The sequence below is a fragment of the Scardinius erythrophthalmus genome (assembly GCF_964197995.2).
Source record: "Scardinius erythrophthalmus genome assembly, chromosome: 23".
Taxonomy (NCBI): Eukaryota; Metazoa; Chordata; class Actinopteri; order Cypriniformes; family Leuciscidae; genus Scardinius; species Scardinius erythrophthalmus.
The window spans coordinates 13,029,029-13,055,155 of NC_138243.1; the positions used below are offsets into that span (position 1 = coordinate 13,029,029).

A 26,127-nucleotide genomic window follows, 5' to 3' on the forward strand; every position below is an offset into this window, starting at 1 on the left:
TCAAATTCTTAAATTTGATCAATATATTCAATTAAAATAATAAGACATTAGGCTGTTTCTAATCAAATTAAATAATTTACATTGAAAAAGTATAACTGTATTAAATTAGATTATTTTAAATATTTTTGAATATACAAATAAGGAATGTTGAAAAGAATATAGCCTACTTTATGAAACTAAACCGCCAGTAGGAGGCGGCAGGCGACCGTCTTAATAAGCGAGTCATTGAGTCATTCATTCAAACGATTCGTTCAAAAGGCTGATTCATTCAGAATGAGGCAGTTTATGAATAGGTAAATGAATCTTTGACCCAACCGATTCGTTCAAAACGCTGAATCATTCAGTAATGCTACAAGTGTTCGTTGCTGTGAGATGCGCGATGGTTCTGCTGTGATCTTTGTTTGGAACTATTTTCGCTGCTGAAACAGAACAAAAACAGTCATTGCGTCTCAAATGTAAGTGACTTAATTTTAACTATTTGTTTATTGAACTGTTATGAAATCAGTCTCGGTTTCAATCTTGATGGCATTCAGGAAAACATCACTCTGATCGTGTGTAGCCTAGGCTATATATTGTTTCTTAACTATAATATGTTATAAATAACTGCACGAGCCTCAACAGCGCAACTTTGTTACCGTCAGTACATTAGGTAGGCCTATTATTATCAACTATAGGCTATCAATCGCCACTTAGCCTACATTAAATTAAATAAAACAGAATCACCCTCACGTTTTCTGTGATTCTGAATATTTTTATATTAATTTTTTTTTTTTTTTAATCAGGGCATTTGTCCAGATGGGCTACAATTCTCTCTCATTTTTCCCTTCAAAAAAGAAAGAAAGAAAAAAAAAACACACGTGTCCCGGACAAAGTATATGGTCCCAGACAAGCATTATTGTCGAGTCCTCCTGATATGTTTTCCTTGATTGGTTTTCCATTAAGAGAATTACGTTGTTGAAAACGAAAGTAAAGTGACGCACGATCATTGCGTTTTACCGTGATGAGAGTTCCATGTCTTTATTAAACTCAACACAAAATTATTTATCTGTCATCCACCCTCGATTAATTGGAATGGAATGTTTTTATTACTTATCCGCGCACTGCGCGCAGCAGCAGCACTATAGCCTACGGTTCGAGAATGGACACAAGCGGTAACCGCAACAGAACCGTCACGGTGGAAAAACTGTATCTGACCCTGACTGTCTGTCCGAGTTTTGTCGAGAGCCGGAGGCGGCACGAAATTTGACGGAGGCGGCCGCCTCATAATTCTCTATGCAGGAAAAACCCTTATTTTGTTTAGAATCAGACCAGAATCAGGTGTGTGTGTGGGGGGGGGGGGGGGGGGGGGATTTTTGACTGCTAGGTTATATTCTGTGTGTGAAGGCTTATTTTATTTTAATGTTTAAATCTCTTTGTTTTTTTTTTCCTCTTATGGTATAACGCTGGAGTTCTCGGTAAATTTTTCATCAGACGGAACATTAATGTTCTCCGCTGCCCGGTCGGCTCCTGCAGCCCAGACATCCACATGTGTACCGCTTGCTAATTCACAAGTGATGTAGGTAACAGTGGGAAGTCTGGGAACATGGCTCTGTTCCCACAATGATTGGTTCGGCACTACTAAATTCTGCGCTACTAAATTCTGATTGGCTATTCTTATGTCTATTTTAAAAAAATTGGACAAATGAGTTCTATGCAATAGTCTCATATTTCTATCGAGAAAATGTTATTTCGCGATAGATATCGTTATCGTTTTATCGCCTAGCCCTAAGATAGATATATGAATAGATAAACTGATATGATGATAGTATAGTTAGTATAGATTTCTATGCATTTTAGGGGTTTGGGGGGATTTGACACCCCAAAAATGACTTGCCCCCCCTGATATTCTACCTGCACCCCCTAGTGGGGCTGGCTGAATCCGGCCCTGCTCCGGAGGCAGCATTTTTAAGCTTTCGGACACAGCCACTGTTTGTGTTGTATGTTGCTCTATTGAGGATAAATCAACAGAAAGACATTTCTTGTCATTATCGCTGTACACAGCATAACATTCAATATGGCAAACTCACATTTACCATTAAGGTAAAGAAGGATTTATTTAGCTGAAAAGCAGAACAAAAAGTGTATTATTCGCACCTCAGTGTTTTTTTGGCACTTTGCTGTGTGGTTACTATAGGGTGTTGCTAAGTGGTTGCCAGGATGTCCTCAGTGGTTTTCTAGGTGGTTGCTTAGTGGTGCTTGTCTGTGCAAAACCTACTAGTCAGTATATTTTTTTAACATTTGCATCAGTCTGATTTAAAATGCTGACTTTAAGTAAACACATTTGCACTAATCATATTCAAGACCTACCACATGGTAAACAAGCATCGGAGACACTTGAGCTTCTAGCATAAGCTAATGAAATGCATGTGTAATCGAATATTCATTAGGGTAATGTTTATTAAGAAAACGAGTATTGAGACAGCTACACCATCTTACAAAACAAACACTGAGTGCAAAGCATGTACAAGCAGAATACTGATACAACATATGTTGACTAAGAAGTTTAAATTATAAATATAATATTTAGCACATCTGGTCACAATATGTACAATCTTTCTATATAAAGTTCTTGAAACCCTTTGTGAATCAATGTATTTCGCCGTTTAGATTACATTACATCAGACAACAACACATTTAAATTGTAAAAGTGCAGATCTAAAACAAAAGATAACGAGGCAATGTGTCACAGGCCTAATATCTACACATTTAATAATAAAAAAAAAAATGCCACAACACTTTTAAAGGGTTAATAATGCAATAGACTTCCATGCATATTTACACAGTACCTGAAGCTATGCATAACATTTCTGATGAAGAAATCTTTAAAAATCGGAAATTAGTACTCATAATTTTTTTTACCTATTTATTTGTTTAAATTATTGTGTATGAATTTTTCTGTATTCATTTTTGAAGAAAAGACCATGTTTTGTCACTCATCATAGAAATAAAGCTATCTCATGTTAAATTCAAGGCTCAGAAGCACAACAGATAGGGATCAAAGGTAGAGTATAGGCAATTTTCAGAGAGCCTAGCAATAGCGAGCTAGCTTTGAAAGCATAAGATCCCAGCCTCCCTTCAGAGCGACTCCAAAGCCACGCCTCCTTCGAAACACATGATAATGGCCTGAGAGCAAACAAAAGCGTCACAAGAGACATAACATTACAATAACACTGAACAAAAACAACTTAATGAGCTCTGACCTGTACCACCTGACTGCTGCAGATTCATTTTAGCGTTGATAGTATTACCATTGAAATGCATAAATTCAAGTCTCTTACAAATTTGTGTAGTTATGGCGTGAACACAGCATAAGTTTGTTGTTGTTGGAGGAACTGTAAAAGGAAGCTGCTGTTTCGGTTGCAGTGCTCGGTGACTGACGTCTGTCTAACTCTGCATAGCATGAAACGCACTGATGACGTGTGATGTCTGCGTGAGCAGGTGCGCGGAGGTACATGTGTTGACAGGCAGGTAGGACATTCGGACCGAATTGGATGAACTTTTTATGGTCCTACGCCTTCCACAGACGATATATATACATGTAAATACATTTAGACCACTTAACTTAGTAATTGCTATCAGGAAGCAAAGAGACTTTCAACCAGCATAACAAAACATGTTTCTGGAACAAATCACCTACCCTGCCTTTAAGACGTTTCTCATGACTTGGATCAGGCTTCAGCGCACCACATGAAGAGTGTTGCAGACTGCATCACAGAGGGGTGATTTGACAAAGTTGCTTTGTAGCATAAAAGCAGGAAATGTACAGAATGAACAGTGAATATTACATTAAAACGAAACGGCTTGTTGAATAAGGTTCCTGAAAGCTCACTGGAAAAACATGCCTGTGGCGACATTTCCGCAAAAAGATGTTTCGTGACACTTTTAAAGCGATGAAATGTCCAGTGAGTTGTGCTAAAAGAATGTTCAGTTTCTATCTGAAACAGATTGTGAATCTGGCAATGTTTAATTTAGATGTTTGTTGTAAGTATTACGGCAGTTTGTAAATTAAATGTCAGGTGAGTGGCACTAAATGGTAAATCGCATTTGAAAATAACATACGCCATTTCAGTTGAAAACTGCAGTGCGTTGTGTTTATAGGTATGTTTTAAAGTTTTTTAAACTAAAAAAGAGGTATGTTTTTCCAGTGATGCTATGTAGGAAACTTCACTCTCTTGGGATGTTTTGATGAATCTGACTTATTGTGATTCCCAGTGAATTCCTTCCAAACTGTGTTTCTTGACTTTTAGAAGAGTCAAGAGGATATATTTTGCACCATCCCAGCAGTCAGAGTTTTAGAGCCTCATGCACTCCCATAGCCGAGAGTCGACGGTTGATGTTTCGATAACGGCAGCGTAACAGGTCTTTATAAGTTGAACGCAGGTCTCGGTTGAAGAAGGCGTAGATGAAAGGGTTCATGAGCGAGTTGGTGTAGCCCAACCACAGCAGTACCCGCTCCAGCCAGACAGGGGCGCAACTGCAGAGCAGCCCGCAGATGAACGGCCGCGCTGTGGTGAAGAGGAAAAACGGCAACCAGCAGAACGAAAAAATTCCCATGATCACCCCAAGAGTGGTGGCCGCCTTCTGCTCCCGCCTGAAAATCGAGGCGCTCCGACGTTCGCGGTTCAACAGACAGGAGAGGGTGGAAAACTCCTCGGTAGCTGCAGGGTTCTTCATCCCTTGCATGCAGAGCCCCTCTACGGTGGCCAACGCTGGTTCTGGACAGGCCATCTGAATTGGGGGAAGTGCGGCGAAGTGGTGTTTGGCCCCACTTTTGCGGGCAGCTTTGAATATCTTGTAATACATGAAAAGCATGACCACCATTGGGATGTAGAAGGCCACAGCTGTGGAGTAGAGGGTGTAGCCCACATCCTGGCTGATCAGACACACTCCCGCAGTGTTGACGTTCTGAGCCCAACCGCAGAATGGTGGCAGAGTGATAGATGCAGACACCAACCATACGCCGACTATCATCTTGGCCATAAGCTGTCCATTCTGTCTCGCTGGGTAGGTCAAAGGGCGAGTGATTCCAAGGTATCTGCGGAAACAGAGGATAACGCGTTTAATGAGGTAACTTCATATGACATGTTTCACGTTTTAGCAGAGAACTGCATTCCTCAAAATGACTGAACCCAAAGATCTCGCACCTACCCTGGTATAATCCAGATATGGCTCAAAATTCCTCAAAAGCACCAGACCCAAGAAATTCCTAATGACCTGAATTTTGCCAACAAACACAAGACGTTGTGTTCACAGCTAAATCTCTGGTATGTCAGACAATCCATCTAACCAAACAACTCAGTCAACAAAAGTAGCATCCGAATATGCCTACATCCCTACCATATAGTGGGGGAAAAACAGTGTGTGAAATGTGTCCAAAAGTCCAAAATCACAGTATTCATAAATTCATAATAGGCGTAAAGTACCAGGATATGACCTACTACTACTGCTGAGATTCTGAGTAGTAAATCGACTGACAGCGAAAGGCAAACGACCTGCGTTCCTCACCAAATGTGGTACCTACACAGTTTTTCAGACGCTCAGTTGGATTCATATACATATAAGAACAATATTGGATTGGGTTCACAATCAGTTGTTCTTTCTTTCCGAATGCACTCAGTGTCAAGGAAAAAAGCTACATTTCTCTGTGTGTGTTAAACTTGCATTAAGATGTCCCTCTGTTTCAGTTGGCTTTGTCAAAATGTTTCAGACAGCATTAGCATTTTCACTCTAGTCTAGATGGCTTCAAAAGCTTTCAAAAAGAAATAGGGATTATAAATATGTAATGTTTGCATTAGCAGTAATTCTTGCTGCATCTCTCTCTTCTCTGTGCTAAGTCACCATGTAATGCTTATAGGTATACCCTTGGACATGAGAGAAGGAATATAGCCTGTTACAGATGTTTCTGATCTCATTGTCCACATCATTAATGTCAAGACTGAAACACGCGTCTAAAGTTTACAGTTGGAGCTGTGGCTTGGGGGTTATTGTGATCCAACATGTTTAGCTTTGGTGACACGAGTTTGAATCACATTCTCTAGAGATTTTCCCACAAATCACTGCATTCATTCATCAAAATCTGATTTAATCAAAATCTGTTTCACTGCAGTGAGCATTTCAAAAGACTTCAGTGTAACTAAAGATTCTATAAATTTTGAATAGCATTGGCTTCTCTTTACCTACTAAAGCAAAAAGTCTCTATACCCTTGCCCACCTCTAAAAAATAAAAGCTTTCATTTCACGCATGAGAATCCCTCTGATCAAGAAAGGGCTTAGAGACACACTTATTGGACCGGACACATAAGGTAGTTAAAACCTTTCATACACCTACACAGAAACTCCATATAAATTGCTGAACCATGAAACCATTTTATATTAGTTGCTAAAGTGCTCTCTTTAACTTTTTTAATTTGTTTATTATACAGACAATTAAAACATAATGAGTTAAAGATGTCAAATATAATTAGGAGGTTATATTAAAAGGTAAATTAGAAATCATTCGTTATTTATTCACTTTTAAAAAGGTTTGTTCAAATAACCCTACATGAGCCATATTATTAGTGAAAGCCTCTTCATGTCATCATCAAATACTGTGCTATCATATAGGCTAAATCAGCAGGGTAGCATCTTTTGATGTTGAGTACTGTCTACACTCCAGTTTGCTCTTTCTGCCTCCTGTCATACTGGATGAAATACAGTACACTTGCAGAAGCCTCTTAGAAAACAGAAATAATAACTAGATTAAAAACAGTACTCAGTTGGAAAAGTGAAATGGGAGATGAACAATGTAGTCTAGGGGCACTTCTCAAGATTGGACAGCTGATGCTAACAGTGGCAGGTCAAGCAAATGAGCGGAAGTTACTGTGATTCTTAAAGAGTCAGACAAGATTTGAGAACCAGCAAAAGGATTACAAGGGACTGCAAGGACAGACATTGGTAGTAACGAAACCCAAGCTTTGAATGCCATATTCGGTCATTAGAGACAGTACACCAGACAAAAGCAGCTAATGCTAAACGTAAGATTAACAAGCTTTCATTCAGACAGACTGCGTTTCATTCTGAGTATCATCAGAAAGCACTTAAGCCAGTGTCTACTGTATGTACTTAAGTCATGGGCATGATGTAATCACAGCATAACATTCGCTGCTGCTGTAATTGATACTGAAAACAACATTTGCTGTTGCAAAACACATTGAGATACCTACGTAGGTAGTATTTTAAGGCATCGTAGGTGTACTCCACCTCAAAAACTAAGGTAAACTCCAAAAACTTGGCAAATAAAAATAATCAAATGTGTCCATAACAGAGAAGGCAGTTCCACTGCCTATTTTAATATTTTTGGTTAAAATTAGCAATAATGTTTTTATAGGGGCTTTCGCACCGGAGGAACCTTTTCATAGTTCTTAGAACTATTGGCGAAAGTACCCGGATTTTGGCGCGTTCGCACCGCAGGAACTAGGAACTATTTTAGTTCTAGGAACTATTTTGGAGGAAATAATTTAGCTCATGCTTCAGAGTCGAGTCTAAACCAGCACTATAGGAACTACAGTGACGTTAGTGTACGCTGATTGGCCAAACGCACGCGAAACACCAGCACCCGCCATTTTTTAAAAAAAGGCTGTGTAAACACACAGATTATAGCCTATATATTTACTTCACAAACTAACTCTACGAACATGGAAAACTGATAGATGGGCCTCTTAAACTTTACGCTGAGGAGAAAATCCAACGCAACTTTGAGGGGACCAAGCAAAACATGATTATGTACTTCTGCTCAGCTAGCAACACGGGACATCAACCACACGGCAAACTAACTTTTCATTACTGTCTACTTTCTATGTATAATAGTTATATCTAAGAACATATTAGCCTGTTAGACTGATCGTAAACTAATGAACACGGAGAATGCAAGCACTGTGTTTTAAGGCTCTGGCGTTCTCAGCGCCGTCAAAATAAAAGTCACAACAACAACTGCGGCTTACGTCACTTCTGAGTTCCTACTGGCGGTGCGAATGCAACCAGTAAACGTTCCTAGGGGAACCATTAGTTCATGGGAACCACCCTGGTGGTTAGTTCCTAAAACTAAGTTCCAAGAACTATCCGGTGCGAAAGCCCCTTATGCTTGAGTATTGCGCTGTTAGCTTAGCAACATGCTAATAGCAATTATAAATCGCAATCTAAATTGATTTTAAATAAATCAAATGCAAGTCTTCTGAGTGGAACACCATTTGTATGCCGTTTGTAGCATTCCAAATGAGATTGCATGACAATTAGGAAGTTCACTTAGAAGGAAGCTGTCTATTGCTGAAGCTGCAGGCAACTAAGCAGCTCAGTAGGTTTTGGAACCCATGTTATGTTGTAGCAGCTGATTGTCTGAAGCTAGAACAAAGCAAGAGTTTTTTAGCATGAAGGGAAGAAAAAAGTGAAAAAAACAGATCAAAGCAAAATTGAAGGTCTTAATATGACAGGATTGTTATGGGTGGTAATGTTTAGATTACATCAATATTACTGAATTTGCACCGCAGCATTCAGTTATGTGTAATGAAAAGCACTCTTGAACCGTCAAATGTATCAGAGCAAATTAACTTGAGAGAACAGCAGTAGTCGAAAACAAAGAAAGAAAAAATCTGAGGGGACATTATTAGAGATCTGTACTTTCAGTATAATCTGACCTTCAAACCCCTTTAGTGAATAGTTGTATTAAGAGGATCTTTTCAAATTGATAAATTACACTAATTTACACTAATTGGATCTTTCATGTCTGTCTGTATGTATTTTCGCTTTCACATGCATTCATGAATGGTATTAAGTGTGCAATATATACCTGATTTTACCAGTCATATCCCTTTGAAGAACATCCATATACTACCTATAGTACTCATTTGGATTGAAGGTTATTCAGGAACTTAAAAACTAGCTCTTGTATTGAAATGAAAAGCCATATTGAAAACAGAAACATCTCCATCAGGTGCATGGAGACTTTGGTTGGTTGGTATTTTGTCATTTTAACATTCGTCTTCTAAATTAATCCTTAAAGTTGCCTTAAATAATGACTTCAAGTTTTAGAGAAAACTTTTCACAAAGCTCGTTAAAAGAGAACATTTCTACAGCCATCTATAATCCTTGAATTATTTATCTTCAGCATTTGCAAAATGTACTATTCACAGTATAATTTTAGTGAAGTACACTGTAAAAATAAAAGGTGCCTGGAGGAACCTTTTGGGGTTCTTCACTTCGCCACACCGGCGGAACCGTCTGTAGATCCTCTAGGCACCCTTTAAAAAGGGCCGGTTCTCTGAGGAACCACACAGGTTTCCTGAGGAACTCTGATATTAGGCACTGTGTGGAACCACTTTGGGTGCCTCCAGGAACCAAATTTCATTTTTTTTAAATATTTAATTTCATATTGTTACTATGGTTACCTTTGACATCTATTATAATAAACAAATTGAACCAAATACAAAATAAGAATTGTTTATTGATATCCATTTTTATACATACACTTCCATGCACATGGGGAAAAAAGCTAACTACAGATTAATATCAATGAATACACAAAAAAATAGTATAATACATAAGCAACATGAATAATCAACCATGTATATACAATAGATAAACAAGAAAAGACATCTCAACAAAATGCATGGAAACACATGTTCCACGAAATAAATCAATGTAAATAAAATTACATTTGAACTAATTAAAAATGTCCATCATACTTAACTTTAACACATTTGTGTTTCAGTCCGATGGTAAGTCTAACATCACTGTTTCCAAGTCCAAAAGCTCTATCAGATGCCAAAAACAAACAACAGTGCTAATATACACTCATTGTGCTGTAACCTTTATCTCTATACTGAAATCTCAGATTGTTAGTTATTCAGCTATTTTGAATCATAAAATGTTTAAGTCTGGGATGCCGTTAGACTGGAGTCTATAATGTACACTATGGCTTTTGAAAATCTTAAATGTGTGACTTGAATCAACAGTGTTCATAAATGGTTGTTGAGTATTCTCATGAAACAAGATAGAGGAAGTAGAGGCTTCGACCCGGAAACAGTAGTAAGGTGCAGTAAAATTATCTGTTGTTCTGTGAATGTTCACTGGGGAATTCTACGGTGGCCCAGTAGTGCACAACACAACGACATTTAAAAAGCAAACATAAGTTCACAACACAACGAAATAAAGCCACAACACAACGGAAATAAGCCACAACACAACGGAAATAAGCCACAACACAACGGAAAATCTACAACACAACGAAATAAAGCCACAACACAACGGAAAATCTACAACACAACGAAATAAAGCCACAACAAAACGGAAATGCTCCCGACCACTAGACGGCTCTCGGAGCGCGATAAAGTTAGTTTGACGCGCTTACCACAGCGCTTGATCCCAGAGGAAACGTCTGCCAATTCCTCCAAGTTGTTAAAACGTATAATTTGTATTAATTAAAATTACTTTTAACATTCAAAAACAGACATGTTCAAAATCCAAAGCTTGATTGTATTTGATAGTAGACTGACTTAATACAGGTGACTTTTTTCCAATACCCTTCATGTATTTACAGTAAACATTTTTTTTAGGAAATTTCTGTAAAAGTTTTTTTTTTCTTTTATCATGTCACAAAGCTTGTGGTTCTAGTGACCAGACTGACTTATTATAGGTGGAATTGTGCCAATACCTTCCTATTTCAACAAATGTTTTTTATTTTTATTTATCAAATTATATTATAATAAATTATACGTTTTAACCACTTGATGGAATTGCCAGACGTTCCCTTATGGATCATGCGCTGTGGTAGCGCGTCCAAGCGTTCTCGAGTATAAATCAAATACGCAGCTATAATTCATGTAGGTTATTTTGAAGTAATATTTTATGTCTTTATACACTGTTAAAACTAATCGTGGTATTGATATATTAAGACTGCTGACTCTATAGAACAATGGCTAGGAAAACTAACTTTACCGGGCTCCGAGAGCCCTCTAGTGGTCGGGAGCATTTCCGTTGTGTTGTGGCTTTATTTCGTTGTGTTGTAGATTTTCCGTTGTGTTGTGGCTTTATTTCGTTGTGTTGTGGCTTATTTCCGTTGTGTTGTGGCTTTATTTCGTTGTGTTGTGGCTTGTTTCCGTTGTGTTGTGAACTTATGTTTGCTTTTTACATTTCGATGTGTTGTGCACTACTGGGCCACCGTAGAATTCCAGTCATTTTACTAAGAATCCACACGATCAGCAATTTCGTTTGTGGTCAAAAATGTCACTGTGGGACCAAGTTGGTGTGAGGTACTTAACGAGTTAGAAAAGTGAAAAGGTACAGCATCGTTTTCCGTTTGTTTTTCCTCTGTTCTGGTGGATGGTCCAGACACTTCAATGATTTTCAGGTCTACAGGAGGATTTTTATTCTTGATCAAACTTGTATTTCAGCTTATTTCAGATCCCTGCAAAGTACAAAATTTACTGTTAGTAATGTTATTAAAGTGATAGTTGTGAAATTTAAATAATTTCCTCAGCCTTGTGACGTTCCAAACCTGTTTGACTTTCTGTCTGTGGAACCCAAAAGCAGATCTCAGGCATAATGCAACCCCAGTCACCGTTCAATTTCACTGCATGAAACACAAGCAGAAAAAAAATGTGTAAATCATTCATGAAACCATTCTTATGTACACTTGTCTAGTTCAATTCAATACAACACTTTATGTAAAAATGGTTAAGATCCAAAAATGTCCCAGAAAAGATCCTAAAAATAATCAATGAGTTCACAACTCATGTGTTATGGGTTGTGTTGCAAGTCTTCTGAAGCCTAATAGCTTTTTCCTTTTTTTTTTTTTTTTTTTTTTTTTGTCGAAAAAGACTAAACTTGAAGTTATAATTCAGAGTTAAAATGTCTATAGCATTTTTTGTGAATCAAACCTGTGATATTATTTTTCTGAGTAACATGAATGAGATTTGAGATCATGAGAAAAGATTTTCAGAGAATAACTGATTTAAAAAACACAAGTACACAGTCAAACAATACAATTTCACACAGAGAAAGTTCATAGTAATAAAGTACAGCATGTGGTGCAGGTAACTTACTGTAATTCAATGTTGCCACTGAAATGTTCAGATTATTTTAGAAATGTAATGGTTGTTCTGGGGAAACAAAAGAACAAAGCTGATTATTCACAACATAATATTTATTGACCAGTAAATGGCTTTAAAATGGTATTTGAGAGAATGAGGGCACCTGTAACGTTAGTAAGTAAAGTTAACGTTAGGCTAAACAAAAACAGAGCAAACTATAACCTGTTTTTGTTATTCATAACAATCAGAGAATTTTCTAAATTAGTTAGGCAATTTGAAGACACAGTTGTACAAAATATGTTGAATTGAATGACTAAATCAATCTAAGACAATAAGTCAATCATTTCCATTTGTTCATTAGATCAACGTAGTTAGCATCGCGGCTAAAAACAGATACTGTGCAATAAACGAGTGGTAAACACTGTAAAAACGTAGTAATGTATAATAAATTTAGTTTATATATATGTGTGTTTAAATATATAGTGAGTAGACTCTGTATTTATATTTATTTGGCGAGTTTACAAACCTTGTAATGGAGAGCCGAACAAACGGCGGAAGCTTTGATGAGAGGAGCCGTTACTTTCAAACCGATGACGTCGATCAGCTGAGCTTTGTTGCGCGCGAGCAGCGCGAGGATCACTGAAGCGACGACAGCAGAGGAATAGCAGCAGTTTCGTGACTGAATAAAACTTCTCTCCTCCTGCTTCTTCTTCTTCATATAATATTATTATTATTTAGTGTTGTTGTTTAAGGTTTAAATGACTTAATAAAATAGGCCTATACTAAATATATGTAATCTACCCAAGTGAAAAAGACTAGGTTACTGTTAAATGTATTAAAATGCATTAAAGTATATTTGTATTGTAGGTCTACTAAAAACACACTCAAGTAAATTTTTAATACATTTAATAGTACGTCTTTTTCACCTGGGTATGTATACTGAATCAAACTTAAGTAGCCTATAATAATAATAATAATAGGATAATAATAATAATAATAGAATAATAATCTAATTCTGGCCTCACTGAACCATTGGGTTCCTCCAGATGCTGGCTTTAACTTAAGAGATCTTCCAGGAACCACTTAAATGTTAAAAGATCTTCCAATAACCCTTCTATCGCATTCAAGTTCCTCTATTTTCCCCCAAAGCACTTCGAGGTCTCATAGTAATGAAAAGGTGACTCCAGAACCTCTGAAGTAAATACAAAGTGCTTAAAGGATCCCATAAGTTCCAGCAAGAACCTCAAAGATTGTCAATGCTCTTCCAGTAACCCTTCTATAGGAAAAAGAGCTTTGAGGCACCAAAATTACATTTTGAAGTTCCTTGAGTATCCAACAGGATACTTGAGGCTCCTTTAGTTTTTACAGTGTAGTCAAAGTCTAAACCTGTTTTGCAGCCTTGCAATTTTATAGTCACTCATCGTGTAGGATGGTTGTAAAAACAGGCATGATTCTCAGTCCACCTCCAATCACCAGGTTATTCTACTTCCATGCATCTACAGGTACACATTGCACTGTCCCACGAATGCCAGAAACATTCCGATTTAGGCAGCAGATACACGTTGTCAGGCCAGCGCTTATTACTGAGACTCGTGAAAGGACCTAACATTTTAATCGAATAGCCGCGGCCAAGCAGGGTGTTCCAGCACGCAGTCCTCCTCACCTCCTGGGGTTCCAGCTCAGAACTTTATCAAAGAGCACCATCAAAATTGCATACGCACCAGGACGCAGCTTCAAAGTCTAGTTCATGCAGCCTCAAATTACATGGAAGCATTTTTTAATGCTCTGTTTATTTATTTAGGGTTGCTCTTGTGCGTTTTATATATATATATATATATATATATATATATATATATATATATATATATATATATATATATATATATATATTATTATTATGGAAATGGATACCCAACATGCTTTTCAGTTTTCATTGAAAAATCATTAATAAACATTGTGCAATATTTGCTTAACTAACAGATCAGTAGCTCATGCACTTTCAATTATAAAGGAGACCGGGGATATATTTTAGTATTAGGTTTGGAGTCAAAAATACAATTACATAAATACTTCCATCATTTAGATTTGAATGTTGATACTCTTAAAACTCTCTAAAATTAGGACATTGTGGATTTTATCCTCCAAAGAAAAATTCCATAATTATCATATTTTGCAATAGCAAGTTCAAATTTCAACAAAATAAATGTTTATGACATTTTTTATTCATTAATTTGTGTGTGTGTGTGTGTGTGTGTGTGTGTGTGTGTGTGTGTGTGTGTGTGTGTGTGTGTGTGTGTGTGTGTGTGTGTGTGTGTGTGTGTGTGTGTGTGTGTGTGTGTGTGTGTGTAATGAATAACAGGTCGGGGCAAGTTTTCACACTGATATTGGAGCATGTCAGTGAATATTTCTTACATGGGTTATTTATATAATTTTCAATTTTTTTCATTAAGTTATAATATTAAGTTTTATTTATAGGGAATTTTTCAATTAATTGATTGAATAACCTATCTATATACTTTTTATACAACATATAGATTTATATATTTCTATTGCATATTATTTGAAAATCATAACATCTTGATAACAGCCAAGGATATACAATTAATTGAATATCTATATAGATTTTATACTATATATAGATTTTATATCATTTTGTTGTATATTTTTTGAAAATCAGCCAAGAACATAGAATATTCTGAATATCTAGGCTATATAGATTTTATATTATATATAGAGATTTTCTATAATTTAGTTGTCAAAAATATTTGAATATGAATTGAATTATAAATTATATAATATATAATATATTGAATATAATATATTCAATTATTCTTATTTGAAAACCATAACATCTTGGCTATAGCCAAGCAAAGCATATACATAAACCCATATTTAAATAATGATATGTTAAGCATTATAACATCTATTAACGTTTGTCAATCAAAAGGTGTCAAATTATTTGCCAGAACTGCATATGAATTCAATTTCTTTAAAAGAACTAAAACCCTTAAAGAATTTCGAACTCTTCGATCTTACCTGTCCACACTGATCACACACAAAGTCATTATTGAAGCCGTGCAGCACATGACATCCATCCCAATAAAGACATTGCAGAAAACCTCCCCAAACAGCCAGACGCCCCCTGTCAGGTCAGTCACTATGACAAAGGGCATCACGGCTACAGCCACAGAAAGATCAGCTAAAGCCAGAGATACTAGCAAATAGTTGGACGGTTGTCTGAGTTTCTTCACGACGCACACCGCAATAACGACCAGAGAATTCCCCATCACAGTGACCGCAGTGATGGTGCTCAGCATCATCCCAATGACCACTGTTTTAGTCAAGTCCAGGTCCAGAGTCTGCTGCTCCCCGCACGACTCATTACTTTTGGGCTCCGCTGTGGTTAATAGAACAGTGGGGGAAAACTCAGTTGTCCCATTGAAAAAGGAGATTTCGGTCTCTCTGGAAAAAGAAACCAGTTCAGCCCCATGTGTCGTGAACATCACTGTATCGAGATTTTGACAGTGAATAAAACTTCCGCGCGCCTGAAGTGGACAGTGAACGTCATGGTGCCTACGAACTTTCCGAGTCCGGCTTCAGCGGTCCGAACAACAAAATACACCCGAGGAGAGTGATGAGAAACACAGAGAACTCTCTCAGCCTCGTTCCGCTGAGGGGGAGAAACAAAACACGGGCTATAAGTAGTTCTGAGAGCCGTTCTGTGAATAGTGAACCTGCCAGTGAACCCTGACAGACGCTGGTGCATAACACTCTTAGCCTACAAAATATAAAATATTAGTTTTGAAATTAAAATATGCTTTCAATTAACGCCACTTAAACACAGCGTTGGTAAAATAATAGCTATTGATATTAAATAACTTTATGATATCCTAATTTAAAAAGGCTATTCTACGTCGTTAAGAAAAGTTCTGGCTTCTGATTGGCCAATACAATATTCTAGTCCTAGTTTATTCCACAGTATAACGTTGTCTTTGATAGAAATGCATATGGATTATTTTTGTTGCATAGCAACGTCAAATTTTCTATCTTTATATTAGGCTAATATTAAATATTAGATCTATCTAGGCCTATTACGAAAGCTATGATAATATAAGATAAAATAATAGCCTATTGCTTATTCAGGAGGTCAGTTTTAATTCATTCAGTAGCCTATAAATAATCAATCAAATTCCGAAATACTCCTTTTTGGGTCTGCAGGGTGTTAATATAAAACATAGATATAAAATTAAAAATATTTAATCACCATGTTCCAGCATGATAACACATTTGAGACGGTTTATTCAGATGGTTGGCTATATTTTATTAAAGCAAACACTCGCCTTGCTCATAATTTAATGTTTATGCATAACAACATAGCTCTCTGTAGAAGGTCGCCCTCTGGGGATGAATCGTGGCTTCAAAAACTCACCATAAAATAGGCCTATAAAGGAGCCTAATAGTTTGTTATATAATCACCTCATCAGTAGGCCTACAATATTTATAGACTTCTATACTGTCAAATGCTCTCTTTATATTTTAATGTACTCCATCATAGTGATACCATAATAATCTTTATACGGTCTATTTTAAAACAACAAAATCATTAATGGTTTCTCTTATTCAGTTTCATAAATGCATTGTTAACAAATTTTTTTTATATATATTTAACGTTAAAAAAAGTAAGTAACCTGGTTGTCTTAAAATTTTGAGCTCATTGAAATAAAAAATTTTAGTTACACAATGAAAGAGATTGGTTTAATTAACAGAAACACAGTCTGAACCACATGACTTATCTAAATTGATTTGACAAAAGAAAAAAAGTTGTGATACCAAATCATTAAATATTTTTACAGTGTGTAGAAAAAACAATAGGCCTGAGCCTGACCCCAAAGCCTAAAATTAGAAGAATAAAAATTATTCATGTTATTATGGGGTAGTAAAATATAAGTCTGGACCCTTATACATCTGCCGTGGCCATGAACAGTTGGTGAAAATCAGTAGGCCTATAGGGTAATATATCGTTCAAGTCAGGTTTATAAACCATTGAACAATGAAACAATCTGACTTTTCTCTATTTGACCACTGGGTGACAATGCTGGATTACTGTTTATGAATTATCTCCCATTCATAACTATAACCTCCACAATGTGTTTCTCTATAATTGTTCTGGTCTATAACATAGCAATTTGTGTAGGCTAATCAAAATCATTGGATTATCCCAGACGTATGGATAATTTCATAGCGATGCATATGACTTCATATGGCTAGATGTAGGCTATGTTAAAAACTACACTACCCACAAATATGTATGCCGAGCACAATTCGCCATGTTGTAGGAAATCCGTTTGCACTGTGGATTAGAGTTTAATCCGCAAGAAGGGAGTCAGGACGACTCAGTGGATCAAACAAGAAAGAAGAAAGACAAAACAGTGAGGCACGGAATTTGAGCGTTACAGTAAAACCAAACCAGAATACATATTTATTATTTACAGGCCACTGTGGTCGCTTGACAAAAACTGGCAACATCTCGCGCACAGCCTTTTTATTGTCCCCCCGCCTCCTTTCCCTCATGAAGTCTGAGCCATTTTCTGGAATCGGTTCTTTTGAAGATTTTAAAGAACCGGTTCAGCAACCAATTTAGCGATTCTTGTACGCCGTGACGTGATTGCGTCACCGGCGTGGCATTTATATTCTGTCTAACCTTGAAATGAAGCCATTTGTAAGCACATATTTATAATTACTACGAGTTTTATGACGAGTTTTAATAAAAGGATGTTTACATGTCCAAATTAATAAAAAAGTAGATAAAATACAAACATTATCCCAGTAGCCTACATTTTATTAGGAATAGGGCTATGCTATTAACAACTTGATTAACTCACTCATCAGTTCTCTGTTTATTGTGAATCGGACATGTCTAAAGGATATGCTTGGTAATTTCCTAAGCCCTCTTCACTTTGGAATATTATCCTTAATTATATGTTTTATAAAGTTGGTGGGCTGGATAGGCTACTCTCCTATTTTCTTTTGTAATTATAATGTTGCAAAGATCCCTATCAAACTTTCTAATTTCCATAAGATGCTATTGGCTTGGACTTATGGAACAATAAGGATATTGTCTACAAAAATAAACCACTTCTTTGCAACTGGTTCAAAACATGCGTAGGGCCTATTTTAGTCCACAGGGCAGGTTTAAAGCCTATTTAGAATTTATTTTTATTTATTTATTTTTATTTTTTTCCTACTGCTGATGAATATGCTGTTGTTTTCCATGCAATTACCTCTGGAGTGTCTTTATTTCGGCATGTTTCCATATTTCCATGGCCATGTAACCTATCTCCCTGAACTTAACTGACACAATGATTGGGAGCATATGCTTTTCGAGAAACAAAAAATAACTGTAATATCAGAGTAGCTCTTCCAGAGAGAGGCAGTAACAATTCCTTACATTGTATATTAGGAGAAAGTATGGTCCTGAGTATCTGCTTACCAATAAAGTAAAAGAAATAACATTTAAATTGATTCATAAAGTTTACCCAACTAAAGCCTTGATAATGTTTCTTTCTGTCACTCTCCTGAGGAAAATGTTATTCACTTGTTTGGGCTATCCTACGCACAGAAATTGTTGTATTATTATTATTATTTTTTTTACTGTTTATCCAATTAAATTTTGTTAGTGACTTTTCTTTCTCTTTTAAATATGTTTCTTTGGATTGTTTGAATACTCAAAAGAGATGGAAAATATTACTAGCCTACATAACATTATGTCATGCTAGCAAAATTTCACATAGGCCTACATAAAAAAAAATGTTCGGCCTCTAAACCTCTCTTCTTTATTCAAAAGTGATCAGATAAGGAAACTATCAAAAGCTCTGTTAATCCTAAAGCAACGAAAACTGTATATTCATCATTTGTGCCCTCGTGTGGGCTAATTTATTAAGTTATTTCCTTTTTGTTACTCTGGCTGTAGGCTACGTCTGCATTGTCTTGTTTTTTAGGCTATGTTTAGTTTAAATTACATTTTAAACATAAATAACAATTTAAACATAGGGAGGGGAGACAGTTTGAGACAGGATGAGTCGGTGAATTGTTGACTCAAGAACCGATTCAGTCATATTCGACAACGAGCCGTTCAGACAGGATTTATGAACAGGTTCAAACGATTCCCTGAAACGATCCGACTCAACCGAACGATTCGTTCACGAATCGGACATCGTTACTCCCTCGGAGAAATTGACAGCAGCTGGGTCGCCTGTGTGAGCAAACCCGAAGGACAGACACGGCAGAAAATAAAACTCTGCCGCTACAGTGGGCTCCCCCTTCCCCTTTCCCCCACCGTTTGAGTGTACATATCAACAAGCCGACCCGGACGAGCGCGCTGACTCCGTTTCCCCGCTTTTATAGCGGAGCGGTCAGGACTTTCCTCGCGAACTGAAACGTCAGTAGCTTAGCCGAGCTAGCGGGCTAACGCGACTAGCTGGGTTCAGCTACAAGGAGGAATTACAATTATTCCACCGAGAAAAACTGAAGGATGTCGGTGAAGGAGCAGAATAAACAATCCACCACCGAACGGCTCGTAAAAGGTACATTTTCTATGTGAAACCGTACGTTTTTATTCAGTTTTGCTGGTTTTCTGTTAGCTAACCCGCTCTGGTAGCTGATGGGTGACATTCAGTTTATGTGTAACGTTAATATAAAGATAAACAAGTGTAGACATCTGTTGTGTTGACTGACTTTTGGATAACTTAGAAAGTCTAATGACACACATGTTGATGGCTAATTTGACAGGTTGGCTAAGGCTGCATGGGATGGACTGGCATGAATTAAATGAGATCAATGAAGTTTTAAGCTGCAGTGTGCAAACAGTACGCAGAAGGAAAGCTCTTAGTGAATTAGACCATTGTAGGGATATTAGTGGGAATGCATGTTACTCGGTGGTCTGAATATGCAAAGCCCCGATGATTCATGAAATTGAAACTGCCAAAGCCGTGTCAAGAAGAAAAAAAAAACCATTTCACATATTGCAGGTGTTTTTCTCTTTACTAATTATATATATATATATATATATATATATATGTATATGTAGCCTATGTATATGTATGTATGTGTGTGTATATGTGTACATATATATTTTTCACAGCAACATTTTTCAAAATATAAAAGGATTTTGTATGTATAGATTTATCTAACTTTTTGAAATGTAAACATTTTGGTGGTCTTTCTGGTTACACTTAATATACATAAATATAAATCTTAAAATAAGGAATTACTTTTTTAAATGTATATGTAATATATATTACTGAAAAAACATATACATTTTAAAATGAGAGATTAATCTAACTTTTTTTTAATGTTAAAAGATTTTGGTGAGCTTAAAAGCCACTTACTGTTTCAGAAAGACTGTAGAGGTTTACATGCTTACATGCACAACATTGACTGCTAATATTAATTCACATTATTGTATTTGCTTTCATCCTCTTGCTTCCATTCTTCCTTGGGATTTAGGCAACATCAGTGATCTCCGGACAGTTTAGTTCAAAAAACGCTATGCTCAAAAACTGTGTCACTTACTTTACCTTGCTCCCTTGACTGAGATAGAACTAAACTAATTGAAGTTATCCGTGTGATCCCAATTAACCTCATACAAATAATCTTTAAACTCAAGAAAGGATTGACCCCTGGTTACGTGGTGTAGCAGCTCCCTATCTAGGGCTCGTGGGAGTTTCTTATATCAAAGGAGTGAGACACAGTGGAGTAATACACTAATTGGATCATTTGGTCCGTAGCTTCATGGGTATAGAAGCACCTGGGGAACTTGGGCTAGTTTTTGATTAAAACTAGTGTGTCCGCTGACATAGTGTGTTCTCTCCTCTCAGTTTTTTATGTGCTGCTGTCAGCTCGATGTGTTTTGGCTGATCGGGCTCAATTAGACGGTCTCTGTAATGAGCTGATAGCACTGGGCTCTCTAGTAGTCTGGATCTGTAATGACTTGCATCTTCCTTCCCAAGTCAGACCATTCAGCGATCTAAATCGCTACAGAAAAAAAAAAAAAAAACCTCATTAAAAAGAGCCGAAGCCTGTTTTTGTCTAGAATCTGTGATCCCCTTTTGCAGGAACAGGAGCATTTCAGCTTCAAATTAGTTCCAGGTTTCACTGAATGCCTCTTTTCAGTTTAAGCACTCCAACACCTGGATTTTACGCTACACGTATGTTTAATTGCAGGCTGTCTGAAAAATGTTTTATTTGTAGGCCACGGTGGTCAGACATCCATGTTGCGGAAGGTTCAAACTTGAGAATTATTCAACGAAACGAGAGAGGGAACATTGTCTGCGGAATGATGCAGGTGTTAATAGAGTGCATTAGTGCCTGGCCACGTTTCCAGTGGCGTTTTTTCCCATAGGGATTTTTAAAAAGTATTTGTTAAAGCGTTATAATCCATGAACCAAGCCAACTAGATACAAGGTGAAAAAGTATTTATAAATCAGACAAAAAAGAAACAGAGGTACAAGACTTAAGTGGCACAATCAGAATCCTTGCATAGAGCATCTCTCTCTGCAAGTCTGATTGGTGAAATTTTCTGTAGAGGATCATGGGTAATGTAGTTTCTCACCATAAATTTAGCTTTTAAACAGTTATTTTAAGAGTAAGTTGAAATAATGCAAACGGATGGCTTCAACAAAAACGTATACCATCGATTAACAACCTCGTACCTCATAGTTGTAGGTCTGCCTTTAAAGTTATACTGTAAATTGTAAAGTGAGTTTTTGGTCTTCCAGAACCTGACCGTCGCACTCTATTGTTAATTGTTAGCACCTTGAAACCATTGCTACCCAATGACCAATCAAGCATTGAGTGCTGTCGCGCCCGTATTCTGATACCACCTTGAGATGTTCTGGGTAAGCTTTTTTTTTTTCTGGCCGATGAAAGGTGAATTCAGTCAACTCGAGTGTAAAAAAAAAATCTTCCATGCGCGCCTGTTGTTGCGTTCAGAAAATATTGTGTTTGGAAGGTAAAATAACTAAAGCTTGTCTTTAAAAGGACTATAATCTTTGTGAGAATGAACTCCAGCATGATTGAAGTGCTGAGTGGGAGTTGAGGTTCTCGCCAAGGCCGTGTCTTGATGAGTCCTCCCACAGCTAAAGCACGGAGCGTGGGGAATCAAGGATCGCAGCGGCACTTTTCTACTCCGCACTCATCAGCCGAGCCTTGCTTGGAACAATACCACGGAGGCGGAGGAAAGCTGAGGTTAAGTGCCTTTAAAAGCTTTGATTAGTTGCTAGACGTTTCCACGCAACTCTTTTCTCACTTTCCCCTGCTGAGAACGGCAGACAGTGCAGTAGTTGTTGTGCTGTGTATTTAAACATGGGCCAGCAGTCCGTTGAAAGCTTGTAAGGTTGCCATGAAAGAGCAATTCAAGTTGGGTTGCTGTTTTTGTAGCTATTTGCTCTATTATACAGGCCAAACTGGCCTAAAATGCTGTATCTGTTTGAAATAAGAGGCAACCATTGCATTTTACTCGAGATCCAAAAAAGATTTGTTTAAAAAAAAATTAAATTAGATTGTATCATTTCAAGATTCAATGCAAACAGAATGGTCTGACTTTAGCTTTTTGAAATTATGCTACATAAAACATACCTGCACAAAACAAAACCAGCGGATGGACTGGATGAAAATGCTAATTTACTCTCTGTCTGTAGGTGGCGCTTATGGAACAGCAGCGATATAGCGTTTTCTTGTTACCGCTGCACACTTTAATAGGCATTAAACGGAGGTAATGGAAAAAAATGCCATAGAGACATATTCATATTAACCCCCATCTCCAATTCAATATTTATATTTTTCTCCCAATATTTTCAAGGTCTGAGCTTGATCTGCCTGGTATAGTTTTTTCTCTGCGGCACATCTGTGCTCTCCTCTTTTCGTCCTTCTTCTGTGTGTCCCGTCTCTGGCCTGTGTTAACGTCATGGTTATAGACTTTGTAATATTTCCACACAAATGACATTTTGAGAAATTATTGCAATGCGGTTTGTGTTCAAGATCAGCCACCCAAAAAAACCACCATCAATCAGAACTGTTTTTTGTTTTGAACGCATGATCGGCAACCAGTCGGTTGACTTTGATGGCAGGTTGACTGGTGCATCTCTAATCAACATGAAATCATATCACCATCTACTGCATGTCGTCTGGAAATGAGTTATGCAACTGATTCTATAAAGTTTTGGACCCCTGTCAGGCTGCTGGTAAATTTGATGTTTTGACCTTTTGGCTTATTTACAGATAGAAACTAGAGCTGTCAGGGTCAACGTCACCCTGCTTGTGTAATTATTCTGTCCTCATGCATGATTAACGGACCTCGGGCCAGTCTTACACAGCAGCGTCTCTCTAGGTTCGCTTGTACCTCCCAAGATAGCCCTCGTCATCCTTGCCCAGAACAAGTCCATGAGATTTCTTACCAAAAATGTTCTCTAATATTCTGTCAAAAAACAGTTAGTGCGATAAAACCACAGATCAGGCTGACACAGGAAGTAACGACTTTTCTAGCTTCCTTATTAATATACATGCGGTCTGGTCCAAATGGTTCTTAAAGGGATAGTCCATCCATAAATGCAAATTCTATTATCCTTTAATCACCAACTTACTTGCGTCTGCATAAAAAAAGAAGATATTTTCAGTAATGTTTCAAATCTTTTTGTCTAAACAATAAGCCAGTGAGGACCAAAACAACCACATTAGACCCCACTGACTTCCATTATATGAGTGAAAAGATTGAAAATGTTATGTTCTACAGAAAAAAGATATTCATAGAACTTTGGAACGATATGAGGGTGAGTAAATGATGACCGGATTTTCATTTTTGGTTGAACTATTCCTTTAAGATTACAGAATAAATTTGGTTTCAAATGCACCCCACGCACAGTCCAAAAGCACTGTTTTTGTTCTTGAAAACTGACCTGCTTTTAAGTGGGCCTTCAGTTAGGTTTTGAGATCATACACACACAGTATGTTGGTACTTTGATAGTAAAACCCCCATCCTGTCCTGAGGGCTTAATTTTCACATGCAAATGCACAACACTGAGAGGTTACACATTTTCGCTGCCGTTGCTGCAGAAGAGTGAACTCAACCCTCGATCCAGATAATAGCCCTGTTACGGCTTTAGTTAATATAGGCAAATGAGCAGGTGTCCTTCCTTTATTCTGTCAAGCATGAAATATTCACCTTGTTTCTCTTCCTCATACTGGCATGCAATAAGACCAACACCCCCTGTCAATTTCAGCCTGAGCAGTCTCCGAAGTCATTTTGTAAACCCAAATTGATCCTAATTCTGCTATTGGAGTCCCTGGAAGGTTCCTGTCATCTGAGCTTGAAGCTTTATTGTGGTCTATCATGCCTGTGGTCCCAGCGCTGAAAGCCGTGGCCGTCGGCCAGACCCACATTCTTTTGAAGAGCGAGCCGTGCCAACCTGGCCTGTGACCCTAGCGGAGAGGATTCCGTATCGATGCCAACAGCTGGCCTTCGACCCCACCCTAGCTTCAGGACGTAACTTCCCCACTCCTCTTAAACTGGTTTGAATGTTGTGGAATTCCTGCAGCTGAAAATAGCTTAAGGCTCGGGGGGTTGCAGAGCAATTCCAGCAGGCATTTGTTTGCATGCCGCTCGCCCATGCGCGCGGTGTCTGAATGTAAAATCCCAGCCCCCAGGTTGTCAAGAGTTTGTTTAAGCTGTCTTCTCCACAACGGCAAGGGCTTCGTGTCTTCTTAACAAGGCCTTTGCGCGTTGGTTGGGGGAAGGGACGGGACCAGCTGTGGCCATATGTGTTCTGATAACCCACATAGCTTTGTGGGAGAGTCCCAAATTCTGACCAAAAACTGTAACCGTTATTACCGTGCATATGTTTCACTTTTAGTTTCTGAGAGGCAGCTTGGCATTGCGCTTTTCAGACAACCTTATTGCAAACTGTATGTTTTCAGTTATCGTAATGAGTTGAGTAATAGATTGTCGTCTTGCAACCAAGTTTCACACATCAGTTTAAATCGCCTGTATTCAGGGAAAGAATTGAAGCAATGCTAATTAGTGTTGCATCACGTGCAAGTATTTGTGTTGCATCACGTGCATTGTTTTTGCGGTCGTTTTTTTCTTCTTCTTCTTCTTCTTCTCCCAAACCAGTTAAATGCAAATCATGCCATGCAGCAGTGTCACTGGTCAACTTATTCACAGTCACCGATCAAGAAAATTTCAGATTTCATAATCAGAGACACTGACAAACCATAATGCTAACTTCATAATGTGTTACCAACACTATATTGAGATTAAGGCTAGTGCTTAATAGGGATGCACCGAAATTTAGGCCGCAGAGAATTATCGGCCGAAAATGGCAGCTTCAGTTTTTTGCCGAAAGAGAAAAAAATTAGAAAATATAGGCTGCCCCACCCCTCGGTGTTCAGCACTCAGGTTTTACTCTCTCTCAGCATTTTTTGTAACTTTGCGAGCGGCTCTGCTTCCAAAAAGATGCACAACTTTAGAAGATTGAGTGGGCTCTATTTAATAAACCACCTATCAGCAACTCCGAACAGTTGAGCAGCATATAGCAATGGCATGGCTACTACCCAGAACACCCATGCATCATGACATTTAGGGGAAAAAAATATATTTTTAGGGTTTGGTGTTTTCAAAATCCATAATGCTTAGTATTAAACATTAGCATGTAACCCATACCGCACCCTTTGTGCGGTGGCAGGGAATGATACCTCAAATCTTGTGGCTTATTGTATGGTTTTTGGCTGGTGGACAATAAAACAGAAGAAAATATATCATGTTGACTTTTTCAGAACACCTTAGCAGCTACTCAGAACAGCAACCATAGCAATGCCATGGCAACCACCCAGAACACCCTAGCAACATTGTGGCGAGTTTTGCACAGGCAAGCAATTATAGTGATGTGCAAAACTGCATATTTTTCCAACAATTAGTCTTAAAATCTTGAATAATTAGGCTCGTTCAGGTTCTGAACAGTTAACAATCTAGTTT

The 26,127-nt window shown here is 37.7% G+C and overlaps 2 protein-coding genes and 1 long non-coding RNA gene across 4 annotated transcripts in view; 1 reads left to right on the forward strand and 2 right to left on the reverse strand.

The window, feature by feature from the left end:
* Positions 1-4,323: 4,323 nt before the first annotated feature.
* Positions 4,324-15,604, reverse strand: LOC308684017 (5-hydroxytryptamine receptor 7; the record flags this gene model as incomplete). Its single annotated transcript, XM_081354998.1, has 2 exons — positions 4,324-5,074; positions 15,138-15,604. The coding sequence occupies 2 exons, from the start codon at positions 15,602-15,604 to the stop codon at positions 4,324-4,326; spliced, it is 1,218 nt and encodes a 405-aa protein (XP_081211124.1).
* LOC308684018 lies at positions 9,558-12,692 on the reverse strand. The gene is made up of 4 exons (XR_014029315.1): positions 12,628-12,692; positions 12,114-12,170; positions 11,567-11,641; positions 9,558-11,476 (listed from the first exon to the last, which is right to left on the reverse strand). It is a non-coding gene; the product is annotated as an uncharacterized lncRNA (long non-coding RNA).
* A 3,694-nt stretch (positions 15,605-19,298) lies between the features above and the next one.
* The window catches only part of ppp3ccb (protein phosphatase 3, catalytic subunit, gamma isozyme, b), a 28,023-nt gene continuing 21,194 nt past the window's right edge, over positions 19,299-26,127 (forward strand). Inside the window, exon 1 of one of the 2 annotated variants that reach the window (XM_081354818.1) lies at positions 19,299-19,684. In XM_081354818.1, coding sequence (XP_081210944.1) covers positions 19,633-19,684 — 52 coding nt within the window. In that variant the 5' untranslated portion in view covers positions 19,299-19,632. The remainder of the gene's footprint in view (positions 19,685-26,127) is intronic. The other variant, XM_081354819.1, reaches the window with a different exon arrangement.